Source organism: Gossypium arboreum, chromosome 11 (assembly GCF_025698485.1).
Source record: "Gossypium arboreum isolate Shixiya-1 chromosome 11, ASM2569848v2, whole genome shotgun sequence".
NCBI classification, from domain to species: domain Eukaryota; kingdom Viridiplantae; phylum Streptophyta; class Magnoliopsida; order Malvales; family Malvaceae; genus Gossypium; species Gossypium arboreum.
In genome coordinates, this window is record NC_069080.1 from 95,845,446 (window position 1) to 95,864,979 (window position 19,534).

The 19,534-nt window shown below is 36.8% G+C and overlaps 1 protein-coding gene across 1 annotated transcript; it reads right to left on the reverse strand.

Annotated features, from left to right (window-relative positions):
• Positions 1 to 17,161: 17,161 nt before the first annotated feature.
• Positions 17,162 to 19,043, reverse strand: LOC108471557 (uncharacterized). Its single transcript, XM_017773157.1, has 5 exons — positions 18,871 to 19,043; positions 18,616 to 18,790; positions 18,131 to 18,417; positions 17,628 to 17,944; positions 17,162 to 17,442 (listed from the first exon to the last, which is right to left on the reverse strand). The coding sequence occupies exons 1-5, from the start codon at positions 19,041 to 19,043 to the stop codon at positions 17,162 to 17,164; spliced, it is 1,233 nt and encodes a 410-aa protein (XP_017628646.1).
• Positions 19,044 to 19,534: the final 491 nt, after the last annotated feature.

Below are 19,534 nucleotides of genomic sequence, written 5' to 3' on the forward strand. Positions count from 1 at the left end.
TTTGGAAGCCATATAGAGATTTTTTTTGGACAAAATAAAGTTTGGGTATTTTTTGGACTAAGAAGATGGGTAGAAAATGTCATAGAATAAGTGTGCCCAAGACTTATGTTCGGAGAAACAAAGCTGTATAATTTTTTTACAGTTTTCAACAAACCTCTATCTTTATGGAAGAATTCTTCAAAACCTTATTTTCAAGGATTGGTTAAGATTTTATGAAATATTTTAAAATTAAAACTTTATTTTGAACTCTTATCTAGGAGATTTTGGATGGTATATAAAGTGGCTTTGGGGCATGAAAAAGGAAAGACCAAGACTTTCACATTTTCTTCTACAATGCTTTTTCTCTTCATGGATTGTTAAATTCTTGATTTTAGTCAAAGGTTTTATCAATGTTTTTGACTCATTGAATTATGAGATTACTGTTCTTCATGCTTTTAGATTCTTGAATATTTTTACATCTTCTGTTCTTCATATTATTATTGATTTTTGTATTGTATGAACTGGACACTCTTCAATTTGTCAAATTAATATACAACAAATTATGATCTTGTAACGCCCTAAAAATTTGAATGTTTGACTATTGGATTTTATTGATTTGAGCCTTTATATTGATGGTTATGTGCTTTGCTTGGGTGATCGAGGTCAGGCGTTTGAGTCACATCTTTAAAATTTTGCTATTTTATTCTAAAATAACCTTTATCCTTGAATTACAAATTTAAGTTTTATTCAATGTAAATCTGTGTCAAGAATGAGCCTACTGGTTCACTGGTTAAGCTTAAGTATTCTGTTTGGTCCTGTGTTTGAGTTCTGGAGTATTCGATAGGGAACATTTTTGCTAAATGCTAGGAATCTAATTGGTAGTTAATTAGGATTTAATGTTGGTTCTTCTTCTTCTACTTTTTTTCTCTTCTTCTTATTTACTTTTTTCCTTTTTCAGTTCTTTTTATTTCTTATTTATTTTTTTGAATGTCATAAGTGAATACGAGTGTAACACCCCAAACCCGGCCCAGACGTTATGGCCGAATCTGACGTGCCACATCGGAGTTGAAAACCCACATTCCGTTTTTAGTGTTTTAAAACCATATATTTTGTTGAGTTAACAAAGTGTATGGAAGTGGGCACCGTGTAGGTATCCGAGATAGAGGAGGTGAGCCATGAAGGTCGCTTAAGTACCAAGCTCGTTAATTGGATCCAATCCTAGACATGCCCACAACCATAGCCACACTTTGTCATATCGAGTTTAAATTTGTTTAAGTGGACGTCTTTGATAAATCGATTAATCGTGGTGTTGAGATATTTTGAAAACAAGTATCATTTTGAAAACCCGTCCTAAGTCTAGCCCATTTGAACAATTATCAACCAGTGTTTGAAGTTATTAAAATAAAATAATCCGAGAAGGAATAAAAGAAAAGTTAAAATGGCCTTATTACAACCCAAAAATAAATAATAAATAAAGGAAATTAAATGAAAACCAAAGCTTATTTAAAGGTCCGAAAGCGATCACCGTGGCCACTCTGAATCCCTCCGCCCAAGTCCCCATATCAAGCCTCACCGCAAGGTTAAGGAAAGGGGTGAGTTTGGAAACTCAGCAGCAACAAGCCCTTTCAGAGCCCAAAACAATGATAGCTGTTGGGTCTAAGCCCAAATCCAATCTCAAACATGTATCGGGCCATAGCCCTTTTCATATTTCATATTTCATAACACCGGGCAAGCCTTTTCAAATTTCATATTCGGGTCAAGCCTTTATCAGAAACGGTATGGCCCATATGCCCATTTCAATATCACATATAATGTCAATGAAAGAATGCAAGCCCAATTGGGGAGACTACTCAACCCACCATCCGCTACTCTCCACCCGTACCAACCAACACACCATGTGGGGATTAACTCGACCCACCCCGCCATAACTCTCCACTGGCAGCTTAGCTGCTTTATCATATAACTGGAGGCCTAGCCTCTTTTAATAACTGGGGCATAAGCCCTTTTATAACTGGGGCATAAGCCCTTTAATAATCAGGCGTAAGCCCTTTTGATAATCGGGGCATAAGCCCTTTTGATAATCGGGCATAAGCCCTTTAATAATCGGGGCATAAGCCCTTTTTCACTTCCTCCATTCATATAAAAAACCCAACCCAATGCATTTATGAACATCTCGTGTGCATATCATACATATCATGTGCATATCATACATGTCATGTGCATATCATACATATCATGTGCATATCATACATATCATGTTTATCAAAATCCCATGCGTTAAGTTCATATATAAACCCTAGGGGTATAATGGTTATTTTTACCTAGGGGAAAAACGGTCATTTTCATATTATAAGGGTAATCTTGTAATTTTACCAAAAATTAGGGTTTCCATGTTCATTAACGGTTACAAACAATTCATTTGTTTAACCACGTTTCTAGCCCACTTTTAATGAAACCGAGTTATTGGGCCTAAAACCCCTAATGGGCCCTACTTAGCCGATTTTGTCATCTAGGCCCATTTAGCCTATATCCATAATAGTATTAATAGTTTTAACAGCAATTTAATGATTTACTTTTCTAGCAATTTTACCCAAATGGGCTCGAAAGCCTATTGGGCCCTATTTCACCCTCGAGGCCCAACTTACCGTGAACGCCAAAAACACGCCCTTACTGCTTCCATTGTTCCCATCATCATCTCATTGATTCTAACTAACTAGTGAGCGTTAAACGCTTGCTCATTAAGTCCTCGAAATGCCGTAATTTCGGCATTTTAACTTTTCGGCATTTATCACTTTAAACTAAGAAAAGGGTTCGTTACACACCGATTTGCGATATTCCTTGACGAGATCTCCTATGCGATTTGTCCTATAATCAACCACTTATAGATTAGACCATGTTATTATTAAACCAAATCGAAAACTACCTATTATCATCACTTACACATTCGCCACCATCCACAATGGCCCTTGAGTTCATACCTTTGCCAAGTTGATGACTAGATTTAGTCACTCCGATGATCCAAGCTTTTCACACACTCCTCGATCGGTAGCCTTTAATCCTCACTAGCACCAACAAACCAAATAACACCAAAACCCTTTTAGCCTTAGTCGACGAGAGGGTTTTCACTTTTCTTAAACCACAAGATACAAATGGAAAGAAGGTTCAATACTTACCAAGAGATCTACTCGTTGAAGAACGTTCTAAATACCTTCCTACCCCATATCTGTGAATCCAACTTAAACATGCGTGAAAATAGATCTAAATATTAATTCCGAATCACTAAAGTATGAAGCTTTCAACTTTTCAAAAATATTAATCTAAGCTATTACGGCGTTAGTACACACATTACGGGTTGAAGTTGAAACGCTTCCAAAGTCAATCGCCTACGATAACCACCACCGTCACTCAAACTTAACTAATCCAATATTAATATATGTAAATCCTAAGCACATCACCATACGGAACATAAGGGCATATTCGTCATTTTACCATACAGGGTATCACGGTCACTTTACCCTACAGGGCTTTACTACACTTTACCTAATAGGGGTATTTTAGTCATTTCATCCTACAAGGGTGTTTTGGTAAATCTACAAACCAAGGGTATTTCAAGAATTTTGTAAACCAATGGTATTTCTATAATTTTAGAAAGTCAAGGGTATTTCGTAACTTTGTAAATCGAGGTATTTTGGTAATTTTACAAATTGAGGTATTTCGATAATTTCACAAACTAGTGGTATTTTGGTAATTTTACAAACCAGGGTATTTTAGTAATTTTGTAAATCGAGGTAAAACAAAGAATTCGTAAATCAAGGGTAAAACAAGAATTCTATAAATCGAGGTAAAATGGTAATTCAGAATCGAGGTAAAACAGTAATTCAGAATCGAGGTAAAACGATAATTATGTAAATCGGGGTAAAACAAAGAATTATGTAAATTGGGGTAAAACGATAATTCTATAAATCGAGAGTAAAATAGTAATTTTGTAAACCGAGGTAAAACGATAATTACGTAAATCGAGGGTAAAACGGTAATTTTACAAATCGAGGTAAAACAGTAATTCTATAAATCGAGGGTACTTTGGTAATTTTACAAGTCGAGGTATTTCAATAATTTTACTGTGTCGAGGGTATTTCAAGAATTTCACAAATTAGGGGTATTTTGGTAATTTTACAAACTAGGGTATTTTGATAATTTTACAAACTAAGGGTATTTTGGTAATTTTATAAACCAAGGGTATTTTAGTAATTTTACAAAGGTGGTATTTTGGTAATTTTGTAAACCAAAGTATTTTAAATAGGGATAAAATACGAATGGGCCTAAAGCCCTTTCTCATTAAATGGGCCCACACGCTCGTGTGGCCCTTTTAGCCCAAATCTAGCCACAGATATGAGATTCACCTAGCCTAGTCTAATATTTACTACACAATCAAACAACTTATCCAATTGGGCAGTGGGTCTGTTAGTCCCATATGGCCCCTTTCGCCCATCGCGTCCAAGTAGCCATCCAACAACAAGAGTAGTGATAAATACACACCTTATAGGAGACCTGGAGTTAATCCACGCCCGAGCACTCTTAGCCGACGCCCAACCCAAACGAGCACGCCATACAAATGAAAGGGATCACCAAGAAAGGTACATTTACTCTCTTGAGGGTTCTCTATTTAAAGCCGACCAGATCCACTCTTATGTTAGCTTCCGATGTGGGATCCTCCAACATTAGAGTTTAAATTCAACACCAACTCTTGCCGCCTGTTAGCAAAATAAATGCTCTTTGCTTGCCATGGGATTCAACCTATGCCTCCCCTTAAATGCTCCACACGCTACTTGCCACTAAGCCACAAGGCTTTTTGTGTATTATTTTATCCCCAATTAATTATAAGGTCTAAAGGCCAAAGTCCGTGTTCCTTTTAAAAAAACAAAATAAATTGCAAGAGCCAAGGCTTGAACCCAGTGCTCCCATTCAACCTTAATGACACCACAACCACTAGACTACAAGCTTCCTTGTGTCATTTATTTAACACAATAATTTAAAACCCTCATCCAAGCATCCGTGTTTTTTCACTTAATACCAAAATTTTGCTAAAGCCCAAGTTTGAACCCAAGATTTCTCCAACACTTCTCAAAGCCATTAACCACTAATAGCAAACATTTAATTGTTTCATTTCATTGCACAATTAAATACCTATATACAACCTCCTTACGGACCCCCACTCAAGGCCCAATACTTCTAGGCCCAAATTCGGGGTGTTACAACGAGACTTGTTGAAGTTTTACGCTGTTAGTTCACTAATCGAAAGGTTATTAAGTAAGTTTCACTGTCAATTCGGTTATTTCTGCGGTTTTTCCTTTTGTTCTTCGTAGCATGTTTTGAATTGGGTGTTTTTGAGTGTATTGTGTAATTCTCTGATAGTTAATCATTTAGTTTCCCTATTAGGTGGGGATATCGAATGTAGTGAACCTCTAGACGTCAATTCGAGTAATCGTTGTTGATCTTTCTATAAGTTTTGATTTCATTGAAGGTTTTGTGTTGGAACTTTCGATGTAAGTATTTTGCATATAATTGTGAATTATTGTTAATAAAATTGCTTGATTGTATGATTAGATGGTCGTTTTAGGCTTTGGGAATGCTCTGCGTCGTTACTGCTTCAAAATCACTTCAAGTGCATATTGAAAACTCGAGTTTTTACAAATTTTAGATGCTAAAAAACATGTCTATCAATGCCACACAGCTGTGTGCCAGGCCTTGTAATCCACACAGTCCTGTGATAGACCTTGTAATACACTGTCTACCAAATACGAGCCACATGGGCAAGGGACGCAGTCGTGTGTGATCATGTTAGTGTAGGGTTCACACGAGCCAAGGACACGGAAGTGTGTCTAAGCCATGTAAATCAATAATTATAAGATAAGAATCACACAGGTTAGGGACATAGGCATGTGTCCAAGCCGTGTGACTCACTGTTTGCGATTTAGGACCACACGGGCAGACGTCACGGGTGTGTATCAGGCCATGTGGAACCACACGGTCATGTGGGTTAGATCTGGAATTTATCTCTAAGGCTGTAAGCATTATCTAACTTGAACGTAGGCCTTCTATAGTGTATTTATGATTTGAATTAGACTGTCTGAATGCTATTTGGTGATTTGAGACTGAGGTGTTGATTATATAAATGTATACTGATTGTGATGACTGTCGATGATATTGATCTATATCACCTAACTATGAATTGAATCTGAATGACTGCGTGTACATTCTTGACATCTGTAATATGCATTTTCATTGGATGATAATTATGTAAATGAGGAAGTGATTTGTTTTAATTCAGTGGCTAAGGCACGATTTATATGTGAATCTGACATTTTACTACAATTTGATCTGGTAGCTAGTCTACTTCTTATTGAACGTGTCGGATTGACACTATATGGTGTGTAGGCCTAGATGGGTATTAAATTCCCTTAACGGTGCATTGGGATAGTCAGAGATGGTGTGTAGCGGATGGGGGTAGGAATAACTGCATCTGTTTCTGATTTGTCCTATATCTGAACTGGAATTGTTCTACCATTTAACTGATACGTTAAATCTGTACTGGTTATTCTCTAATTATGATTGGAACTTGAGATTCAAGAATTCATTGTTGTAATTTTGCTTCTAGTTGAATCTATTTCGATTATACACTAGATTCTCAACTCATTTTGTTGTTGAATGAATTTTAGGTAACTCACAATCTTGATCGGGTCGGCGTAGTGGAAGCTCGGTCAATTTGCTTTATCAGCCCTTTATTTATATTATTAGTCGTTTCAGTATTCCTTAGTAATATGACTTTTTTAGACTGTTTAATGATCCATTGGCTTTGATAATTGTTATAATTTTTTGAATGGTTTGCTTTTAGTTTTGTTTATAAAATTTGGTTTTTCTAGTAACGTCAATGTAACTCTTCGAACTTGGTCTTGACGCCTAGGCCGAGTTTGGGGTGTTACAGATCTTCTCATCTGTAATTTTGGGAAGGTTTTAATCCTTGTGGTGAGTAACTCAGGTTATGAAGGTGTAGAATCTAGTTTAAATTATTTGTGATGGTATGATATGTTTGGCTATTATTGAGTCCTCTAAATCATAAGGTTGTTGGTAAGTTAAATCCTAGAAGCGTCTCCATGGGACTATTTATCAAACAAGAGAAGTAATCATTCAAGTGTCTCTTTGATTACTAAGAAACTAATAAGAGACTAGGCTATTAGAGCATCTCGAGTAGCTATAAGCAATTTATTGAAAAAGTTTACAAAATCATTTGCAAAATCAATGATTATTCCATGAATTAAAAATTGCGATTTCCCTTTGCTGGATATTTATCATACTTTGAATTTCCCTAAATCTTATTGTTTTGACTACATTATTTGCTATTAATTTTTATTCCAGTTTGAACTTTAAAACCCCCTCAACTTTATTTTCTCATTAATTTTTTAGGAATTAGTCTAATCCCACTTTGTGTGTATTCAACCTTGCTCATTACTCTAAGATAGTTTGTTTTTCTTTCTTTTTGAGTAGGATTTATTTTTGGAGGTCTCGACAGCCTACCAGGTGGTTCAGTACCCACCAATCAGTAGAGAAACAAACCTTAGACCCAAGTCAATTCGATGGTCAGTGTTAGAGATCGAAGAAAAAAGCTACTTAAATTTTGGTTCTTAGATTTATGGTGTTCAAAGTTTTTCATGAAAATCTAAACTATAGAAGTGAAAAGGAATGTAAGCTTTCTATTAGTGAAGGCAATGCAAATAAAGGTCATACAACAATGATTTTAATAGCTAATGACTTAAATAAAAATTTTCGAATAGTTTAATGACCATCTTGTAACTTTTTAAAATTGGATGACCAAAACATGAACTTACTAATAATTTTAGTTTACCCTAAAAATAAAAGAAAAATAGTTATGCTTTGGTTCAAGTATTATAATATTTAACATATATTTTAATACATGAGTTTAAAATCAACAATTGCTTGGTTATAAAATAAAATGGCATAAAGATAAACTTAGGTTGTAATATTTAATCATTTTGTCATTTTGATCTTTATTTTTTTGGATTGTTTTGGCACTTAATTTTTTGGGGTCAATTTGACCCTTAAACTTTAAAATTTATTCAAATTGCTTATTTTTTAAATAAAATTTATTGAATCATTAAAAATTTAATGGCATTAATAAGGCCATTAGCGTGGCAGTCCACGTATAATTCAGAAAAATTCAAAAAATTAAATAAAAATATTTAAAAACTCAAAAAAGCTCAAACAATTTCATAAAAAACTTTTAGAAAATTTATCCATATTAGAAATGAAGTATTTGCAAAAAGACACGTGAGCTACCATGCCAAAACCATTAAAATTTTACAGTTCAACTAGATTTTCTATAAAAAAGCAAGCATTTTGACTAAATTTTAAAGGTTGAGAGTTAAAATCACCTAAAAAAGAGAATAGAGGTTAAAATAACAAAATAAGTAAACGTTAGGGGTTAAATTTATGTTTATGCCAAAGAAAATTAAGACCTCACTCAATATAAGCTCAGTACGTACAAAACTCATGTGTTAAATATTATCCCAGTTGAGAGATGAGTATAATTTTAGGTAAACTATAAAAATGGTCATTAAACTTTTGTGAATTTTTTTTTTGTAACATCCTAGACCCAGTATAGATATCCAGTCCAAGTTTGGAGAGTTACGCCACCCGTACTAAAATTCATACTACCATAACACAGTCGAACGATACCATTCATACATAGCATTCGTGATAACAATAATTTAAAACATAAGATCTTAATAAATTCCATAAAACATAAATCCCTAGTAGTAATGCTTAAAAGAAAAGATAAAAGTTTGACCGAACTCTCGCGACACCGACCCGATCAAGATTGAGGTTCTCTTGAAATTCAACCAAAAAATGAGTTATGAACTCAGTGCATGATAGAAGTTAAGTTATTCAGTTCATATTCATTTATGAAGTAGTTATATTCAGAGATTTGGTTCGACACAGTTGTAACATCCCGAGTGCTTAGTCGGAATAGTGGTTTTGATACCACAAATTCGAATTAGAAATAATTATTCTATAATTATTATAAGGTCTATGATATGTTTATATGATTGTGTAAAATTTTCATGAAGAAATTATATGTGAGAAGTGTTTAATTTGGCTTCAAGGACTAAATCGCGTAAAGTGCGAAAGCTGCATTCTAATAGCTAAAGGTATTAAATAGCTATAGAATCTTTAGTGGAAGCCCTTATGTGGAAATTAGCCCATTAATAAGTTAGTGGAAGATATTTTTTTGGTATTATTGAAATTAGTTAGAAATTAAAAGGGTAAATGGGTAATTAAGTTAAAAAGGTATAATAAGACAAAAATGCAAAAAACTATCATCTTTTTTATTTCTCTTTCTTCTCCATAGATTTTTACCCAAGGAAATGGCCATGGAAACTTAAAAATTTCAGCAACTTCTAACCCTCACAAGTAAGTGATTTTGATGGTCATTTTTGATGATTTTTGTATTTTTGAAACCCTTGTAGCTTAATTTAGCTAATGAGGGGACTATTTTGCAAAATGGTTGAAAGTCTAGGGATTTTCCATGAGAATATTCATGTTTTTTTCTGTATTTTTATGGAAGAAAATGAATCTTGGTAGTTAAATAAACAACTTTTGTTAAGTAATTTTCATGAAAACACCTAAAATGGACCATTTTGTAAAAGTGGTAAAATAGATCGTAAAGGTGTGAAATAATGAAATATGTGGGTTGCTGTAAGTAAGATAAATATTCGAATAGGCTTGGCTTGGGATAAAATTAAATGAATTTTATTTTTCGAGCCTAGGGACTAATTTGCAAATAAGTGAAAGTTTAGGGGAAAAATTGTAAATTTTACAAAGTATGATTTTTTAGGTCAATTTGGATATTTTGAGTAATAAATAAGATTTATTTGAAATGTTAGATCAATAAAATTGAGATTCGGGCTTAAATCGAGAAAGTACGTGTTAAGGACAAAAAGGGAATAATTAAACGTTTTTGCATTCGAGGTAAGTTCGTGTGATAATAATAATGCAATGTCTTATTTGAATTGGAATGCCTAATTATTATTATATAATTTGTATGATTTGTTACGGACATACTCGACAAGGAATCGACAAATGAGTCATGTGATAAAATTGGTAAGACAATAATGTTATTGTGATTTGTTATTGCAATCTGAATTGATATGAAAATGCGGATGTGTTGAATTATATGTTTGTGGTACTATGTACATGATGGTGTTATGCTTTACGAAATTATATTATGTTTATGATGTTTGATGACATTGTAATGACTGATAACTTGGTGTTAAAGAGTGATATTACATGGAATATGTATGACGAGATTTGTTGTGGTAAAACTCCCGGTTGAACCTTAGGAATAGATTGGATATCCATGCCAAGACATTTGGTTGATATGTGTGCTAGTGTAAGACCATGTCTGGGACATGGTATCGGCCACATTATGAGAGCCAGTGTAAGACCATGTCTGGGACATAGCATCGGCGTTGATGTGTGTGCTAGTGTAAGACCATGTCTGGGACATGGCATTGGCCACATTATGAGAGCCAGTGTAAGACCAAGCCTAGGACATGGCATCGGCCTCAATATGCGAGTCAATGTAAGACCATGTTTGGAACATGGCATCGACATTGTTCTATGTGTCAGTGTAAGACCATGTCTAGGACTTGGCATCGGCACCAATATATGAGAGCCAGTGTAAGACCATGTCCGAGACATGGCATCGTCATTTTACCCTTTAGTATGAGGCTTATCAGGTATCCTTTAGTATTCTAACTGGTTCAATGGGTGATTTAAAGATTGTGTCATGATTGAGAAAGTTATGATGATATTGCAAGTGGTACGGGTACGCGTGCAAAACTCATGAGAAATGATCTCGGTTTATGATGCACCTTTGGTAAGGATGCAAATAAGTAAGTCATGTGCATGAGAATGATTTTGTGGTGACCTTGTGATTATGGGTCTATGCTTATGATGTATAAATATGTATTTTTACCATGAAGGTTGAAATGATTTGTAAAGGTGTTATAAACTTAGTTATCATTATTCTGCACTAAAATAGTTTTGGACAGCAGCAGTAATCCGACTTTGAAAATCCACAAAAAATTGTGGAAATTGAGTTAGAGGTTGAATAAAATATGAAATTAAATCTTATCGATTTTAGTTTCAAATAGAAGAAACGGTGTCAGCAAAAGAATTTCATGTTATGAGATATTTGGATTTCTGTTAGACAGGGCTAAAGTGATTTCGGGTTCCCTTGTCTTAACTTTGGAAAATCATTAACAATGTTATGAAAATAATTATGGGTTAAAATTCATATGACTAAATCCGAATTCTTTACTGTGAGATAATTAATTTTTAGTGAAGAAAGGTTGAAACTGTCAAACAGCAGAACAGGGGAGACTTTAAAGAATAAACTGTATTTATTGGCTAGACCAAAAATTCTGAAAATTTTATGGTAAGAATATATGTGAGTTTAGTTTCAGGGAAAATTATCAGATCTTAATTTGGACTTCCGTAACTCAAGATATAAATGATTTAGTTACTATGACTCCAGTAGATAGCTTGAAATGAACAAGAGTAAATAATAGAATTTTGTGCAATTATGATTATATTAACTTGTGAACATGTCGTGAGAATTGTTAAAAACATGTCAATAAATTGCTTATTATTTTCATATGGACTTACTAAGCTTTATAGCTTACCCCTTTCGTTTCATTTTCCTCATTGTGTTACAGATGCTAGCTCGGGTTGGAGATCGTCGGAGATTCTATCACACCATCCAACTATTGAAGGGTATAAATGATTTCAAGCACTTTAAGTCTATGGCATGTATAAGGACTTAGTCAATTCGATATATGTCATTTGATTTGGCCAAATGTATTGGCTCATAATGGGAATATGATTCGTTTTGTATATGGCCATGTGATGTGGCTCATATTGGTTATTGGGTTGTAAACCTATCCATATATGCATGCATGTGCTAAAAGGTTTCATAGGGTGTGGTCATGTATGTTTGGTATGGATGAATTGTGAATATGCCTTAGATTACTTGGTGGTTTCAAAGTAACTATATTGGTCTATGGATAGACCTTACCATAAGTGTGAAGTGTAAGAATGTGTTAACGATAATGATGACATGAAGTTGATAAGTTTAAACTAGGTAAAGTATGATGCCTTATGCATGAATATATCGATATGAAATTGCCTCGAAAAGTTCCATTGAAGTTATGTTTAAGTAAGTGCTAACGAGAGTGCCAAGAGGCTTGGTACATAGCCATTTTTTGGGCCACACGGGCAGAGACATGACCGTGTGTCTCTCCCGTGTAGAGGACACGGTCTAGCACAAGGGCATGTGACTTGGCTGTGTGACCCTATATCGTTGCTAACGTCATAAATAGAGAGTTACACAGGTGGAGGATACGGGCGTGTTACTCTCCAAAATATGAAAATTTTCTAAGCATTGTAAAAAGTTCGTAAGTTTTCATTTTAGTCCCAAATCACCCCCAATGTATGTTTTGGGCCTCGTAAGCCCATATAAGGGACATTATGAATATGAATGACTGTTTTTAATTTGAACGAAATTTTATGTCCCAGTTTTACATAGTTGTGTATGTTTAAGTCCGGTAATGCCTTGTACCCTGTCCTAGCCTCGGACTCGAGTAAGGGGTGTTACAACAGTACTATTTACAATTCAGATTCAAAATAGATCAGTAGTATACAAATATTTATATATATGTAATTTCATATATATATATCACAGATTAGATTTAGATGCAAATATTCCTAAACCCCATCCGCTACACATCTTCTTTGACCATCCCAACACACCATTAAGGACATTCAATGCCCATCCATCCTTACACAATGTGAAGTGTTTATTTGACACATTTACAGTAACACAGCTTAGCTGCTGGATTATAATGCGTCAAAGCGCTAGAATTGAAACTATTCTCATAGTTTCTTAATCACTGATTTAGAGTAGGTTACTTCCTTCTTCACAACATCCCAACCCATGCATATGCAGAGTACAACTATTCACAGTGCACTTACAGTTATAACATACATGTGTCAATTACAGAGTATCAAAGAGTTCTCACTCAATCAAGTTCAGGTCATTCATACAATGGGGAAAATCATTATCAGTCATAGACCACATTTACGGCCTCAAAAATGGGTTTCGAGCCTCCTTTACACTGCCACGCGGCCTGAGCACACGCCCATGCCCTCTGCCCGTATGGTTCCAACCTGTAAGAAGAGAGTTGCACGGCTTGGACACATGGTCGTGTCCTTTCCCATGTGACTCACACGGCCTGGGCATACACCCTTGTACTTGCCCATGTGGTCCTAAGTGACAAATAGTGAGTAACAAAGCCTAGACACAAGCCCATGTCTCATACCCGTGTGAACCCTACACCATTTTGGCCACACACGGCCTAGACACATGCCTGTGTGATCACAATTCGATGACAGTGAGTTACACGACTGATCACACGTCCTACCACATGCTCGTATGGCTCACACGGCCTAGTTACACGCCCGTGTGCTAGGCTGTATAGCATTGACAGCTACCATTTTTCGACTACCAAAACTTGCAAAAATTGAGATTTCCAATATGCACGTGAAAAGATTTCGAAGTGAAAATAATCTTAAAGATCCTCAAAGCCTAAAACAAGCATCCAGTAACACAATTTAGCCAATTAATCAACAAAACTTCCTGATTACTCACTTAATACCTACGTCGAAAGTTTCGACACGAAATCTTCTAATATCCCTAAACTTACCAATACTTTAGCAACAATCATAGAGATTATCTTGTTGCTATTCCTTGTTGTTAATAGCCCTGCCTCCTAAGTAAACACACACAAGTTTAGAAAACATTCTCGAAACTCACAAAAATCCTTAGTTCCAAATAATTTACAAAACGAATGAAAAATTCGTAAAGACGCTCAGATTGATGAGCTACTTACCGATGACCTTCCGACCAAAGGACCAACAATGTAACTTCATTAATCCTCGAATTCCTCACCACTTCCGGTTAACAACAAAAATATAAAAACGAAAAGAAGAAGAATAAAAATAAAAATAAAAGGAAAGGAAAGGAAAAAGAAGAACTATCGTTAAAATTAATTCTTAAATTTCAAGCAGATTTCTAACATATAGCAAAAATACTTTCCCTGCGCATACAATGGTAACTTAACTTAGAACCAGATAGAATATAGATAGATACTGAACCAGTGAACCAGCAGGCTCATTCTTGTCACAATTTCTCATTGGATCGACCGTAACTGATGCGTGTTTATGGGTTGATTTCAAAACAACAAAACTTTTAACTCCAAACCTTAAACTCAATCACAGAACAAAAAACCACAGATACAAAAATTAATTACTATAGATTCTCACAATTAAATTCTTAAAATTTTGGGGCATTACAACTCTCTCCCCCTAAAAGAAATTTCGGCATCGAAATTTTACCTGATTTGAACAGATACGAATATAGCCGTTGAATTGATTCCTCCGGTTCCTACGTGGCTTCCTCAGTACCGTGGTTCTGCCAGAGGACCTTCACTAGAGGAATGGTTTTCTTTCTCAGCATCTTAACATCACAATCCAAGATCTAGATAGGCTCTTCTTTGAATGTTAAGTTCAGTCGCAACTCAATGTCATCAACAAGAACAATATGGGACGGATCCGATCGATACCGTCTCAATATTGAGGCATGAAACACATCATGAATTCAATCTAGCTCTGGTGGTAATTCTAACAGGTAAGCAGCAGGTCTGACACGCTTTAAAATACGGTACAGCCCAATGAACCTCAGGCTTAGTTCACCATTGGGTCCAAATCGGATGACCTTTTTTCAAGGTGATACCTTAAGAAACACCTGGTCACCTACTGAAAACTCAATATTCTTTCTCTTTAAATCTGTATAAGACTTTTGTTGGTCCAATGCGGCTTTCAGTCATTCCCGAATTACTTTCACGGTGTTCTCAGTTTCAGCAACCAGCTCAGGGCCCAATATCCAACGTTCACTGAAATTTGTCCAATATAACAGAGTATGGCACCTACGACCATATAAAGCCTCATAGGGTGCCATCTGAATACTAGACTAAAAGCTATTGTTGTATGCGAATTCTGCCAACGGTAGGTACTCCTCCCAGCTACCCCTAAAGTCTATCACACAACCTTGAAGCATATCTTCTAGGATCTGGATGACTCGCTCCGACTGCTTGTCAGTTTGAGGGTGATACGCAGTACTGAAATTAAGTTGAGTGCCTAAGGCCTCATGGATTTTCTTCTAGAATCGAGACATAAATCGTGGATCTCTATCAGAAATAATCGAGGCCAAAATTCTGTATAGTCTCACAATTATAGCGATGTAAAATTTAGCTAACTTTTGTAGGAAATAGTCTGCTCGAATAGGTATGAAATGGGATGACTTGGTCAACCGATCAATGATGACCCAAACTAAATCTTTCTTAGTCGGAGCTAAAGGCAATCCCGTAACAAAATTCATGGTTACCCGCTCTCATTTCCACTGTGGAATCTTAACTGGTTACAGCAGTCTAGAGGGCAACTGATGTTTGACCTTATCCTTTTGGCACGTCAGATAGTGGGACACAAAAATGACTACCTCCAGTTTTAGTCCGGGCCACCAATAAAGCTCTCAGAGGTCCCGGTACGTCTTGCTCCCAATAGGATGCATAGCATAAGGAATATTATGTGCCTCCTACAGAATTGAATGCCTTAATTCCTTATCATTGGGTACACAAATCTGACCTTTGAAACATAGCACCTTATCGTTGTTCAGACTAAAATTAGAATTCTTGTTCGAGTCAATCTGTCACATACGCTGGACTAAGGACTTGTCATTTAATTGCTTAGTTTGAATCTGTTCCACCCAAGTCGGCCTTACTTGTAATTCAGCCAACATCCTTCCGTCCTCAACCAAACTTAGACGAGCTATCATTGCTCTCAGATCCGTCACTTCTCTACAACTAAGGGCATCAACTACCACATTAGCCTTTCCTAGATGGTATTCTATAGTGTAATCATAATCTTTAAGTAACTCAACCTAACGAAGTTTTAACTCTTTCTGGGTTAACAAATATTTGAGACTCTTGTGATCTGTGTAAATAACACAACCTTTCACCATACAGATAATGTCTCCAGATTTTCAAAGCAAACACAACCGTAGCTAGTTCAAGATCATGCGTAGGGTAGTTACTCTCGTGTGTCTTAAGCTGTCATGATGCGTAAGCAACCACCTTACCGTCCTGCATAAGTAGACATCCTAACCCAACATGTCTAGCATCACTATAAACCACAAACTCCCGACCCAATTTCGATTCGACTAAAACAGGAGCCTGTGTCAGGACAGACTTGAGCTTATCAAAACTAGACTATTGTGCATCAGACCACACGAACAGAGCATCTTACGTAACAGCTTCGTCAAAGGTGACGCAATTAAGGAAAACCCTTCGACGAACCTTCGGTAGTACCTGGCGAAACCTATGAAGCTACAAAGTTTAGATACATTTTTCAGCTATTTCCACTCAACAACAGCTTTGATTTTCTTGGGATCAACTCAGATCCCCTCCACAGTCACCACATGACCTAAAAAAGTGACTTCCTACAACCAAAACTCACACTTATTGAACTTGGCATACAACTATTTTTCTCATAGTATTTGAAGTACAATATGGACATGACAATCATGCTCAGTTTCAATTGTAGAATAGATCAAGATATCATCGATGAAAACCACTACAAATTGATCCAAATACAGTTGAAACACCTAATTCATTAAGTCCATAAATGCTACTGGGGCATTCATTAACTCGAAAGGCATTACTAAGAACTCGTAATGTCCATAACGAGTCCTAAAAGTAGTTTTGTACATATCAGTCTTTTTGAATTTGAACTGATGGTAACCAGAGTGTAGGTCGATCTTGAAAGAGACGGACGCTCCTCAGAACTTATCGAATAAGTCATCAATCCTCGGTAACGAGTACTTGTTCTTGATTGTCAGCTTGTTCAACTGTCTATAATCAATGCACATTCTCATCGACCCATCTTTCTTCTTAACAAACAATACCGGTGCCCCCCACGGAGACACACTCGGTCAAATAAATCCTCTATCAAGGAGTTCTTGAAGTTGTGCTTTCAATTCGATTAGTTCCTTCGGTGCCATGAGATAGGGCACAATGGACACTACAGCAGTAACTGGTAACAGATCAATTCCAAACTCCACCTCTCTATCTAGAGGTACTCTAGGAAATTCCTCGGGAAAGATGTTTGAGAATTCCCTCATGGTGTGGATATCTCCCACTGACAGCTTTTTAGGAGTAGAATCGGATACGTAACCTAGGTATGCCTCACACCCCTTTCGGACTAGTTTGTTTGCTACAAAGCAGAGATTACGTTAGAGAGGTAATCTCAACGCTCCCCAATCATTTCCACCTCATCATTCTCAGTCGGTCTCAAAGTAACCCTCTTGGTTGCATAGTCTAGATTGACCCAATCCATTCCTAAAATTAAATAAAACTCATTAAAGGGTAATTCCATTAAATCAGCTGGAAACACCATACCCTGGAGCTCTAGGGGTACCCGCTTGTATATTCCATCAACTTGAATTGACTGACCCAATAAACTAATCACAGAAAACTCTCTAGCAGTATTCTTAGCAGTTAAACCCAGAGTTACAAAAACAACACTAGCTATGTACGAGTGAGTAGAGCCAATATCAATAAGAGCATAATATAGAATAGAGTGAATAAAGAAGGTACCTGCAATGACATCAGCATCATTGCTCTCCTCGTGGCATCTCCCCGTATAAACCAGTGCCAGCTGGCGAGCCTCAGCCTGACAAGCACCTCTACCCAGTGCTCTTTGTCCTCTCCCAGCTCTATTACCACCACCTCAACTAGTACCATGACCTCTAAAAGGTTGCTAAGCCTCTCTCGGAGGTCGAACAGAATTTGGGGTCGGAGTCTGTGTCGTAGCTGGCACTGAATCAAGTTAACGGGGGCAATCCCTAACTCAATAATCCATTGAACCACAATAGAGGCACGCTTCTAATTTCCTTCAGCACCCTCCTGGATGGCACTTCTTACAATCAATACACTGTTGAATCTTAGTTCCTACAGCTGGTGTCTCGGGCCTTGAGGGCTTATCCAACCTCGCCCACTTCTTAGGGCGCTGAACAGAACCAGAGGGACCCGAATCCCTCTTAACCTTATTTTGATCCTTCTCACAATCCCGTCGCTCACACTCAATACGCTTCACTTCTTCCACTATCTTGGCCTTGTCGACTAGAATCGCAAAAACCCATTCCCTCTGAGCAGCTATCAGAACTTGCAGATCGTATCTCAGTCCTTCCTTAAATCTCACGCACTTGTCATAATCAGACGCTACCAAAGTTCGTGCATACCTACTCAGTCGTAGAAACTCCGCCTCATACTCTGCCACAAATCAGTCGCCCTGAACTAGGCTCATAAACTCGCGTCGTTGAGCCTCGACAAAACTTGCCCTTACATATTTACCCTGGAAGGCATTCTTGAAATAGTCCTAGTTCACTTGTTCAAGCTGAGCACTTTTCACAATGGTTAACCACCACTGATAAGCTTCATCCCAGAGTAAGGACACAACACCCCTCAATTTTTGAATAGGAGTATAGTTAAGGTCTATCATAATATGCTCAGTAGCCTCGAGCCAATATTCAGCCACAATAGGAGCTACTCCTATAATGCCCCTGAACAATCACCATTCGATCGGAGTCGTTCAGTAACTGACCCTTAGCCTCCCAATCTCAAATGGGTCCTAGCGACCCACTCTAGTGCTCGTATCATGGCCTGGGACAGTGTGTCATCCCCAGCCATTGGAGTTTGGGACTCTGTCTCAGTATTGAGAGTACTAACAGTCTCGTTGGTCTCTAAATTAGGCACGCTACCCATAGAGAATGACTCGGCTCGAGTTCCTCCTTGGGGTCTTCGACGCCCTTGCATACCACATCCACAACTACCGCGCGAACTTATTATGGCAATCTAGCTACAATGGCAGAATACACAGATCAGTTCAGACATCCAACAAGAGGATTTCACCAGTTTACATTCAAAGCATTTGTTACTAGTAACAATTTAGGTAGCATAATCTGTATAACAAAATAAAAATACTTACAGGGACAATGTCAAAGGCTCGGCCATCACTAAAGTTTCAATATTTCCTTATTAACTCAAATACCAATGTAACACCCTTACCGATGTTCGACCCTGGAACAGGGTACGAGGTATTACCAGATTTAAACATAAGCAAACACACAATTCCGAGTCATAAATTTGGCATCAAATTAAAACTTTTCAACATCCAATTATATCGTCCCTAAATTGAGCCTACGAGGCCCAAAACGTACTTTGGAAGCGGTTCGGGACTAAACCAAAAACTTTAGAAAATTTTACAACACTTGGAAAATTTTTCCCTAAACAAGGGTCACACGCCC

Coding starts and splice junctions, on each gene's coding strand:
- LOC108471557 (XM_017773157.1), bottom strand. CDS start 19,043: ATGCAAGGGCGTCGAAGACCCCAAGGAGGAACTCGAGCCGAGTCATTC. Junction 17,945..18,130: donor AAGAAGTGCCATCCAGGAGG/GTGCTGAAGGAA, acceptor TGGTGGTAATAG/AGCTGGGAGAGGACAAAGAG. Junction 17,443..17,627: donor GGTACCCCTAGAGCTCCAGG/GTATGGTGTTTC, acceptor TCTGCTTTGTAG/CAAACAAACTAGTCCGAAAG.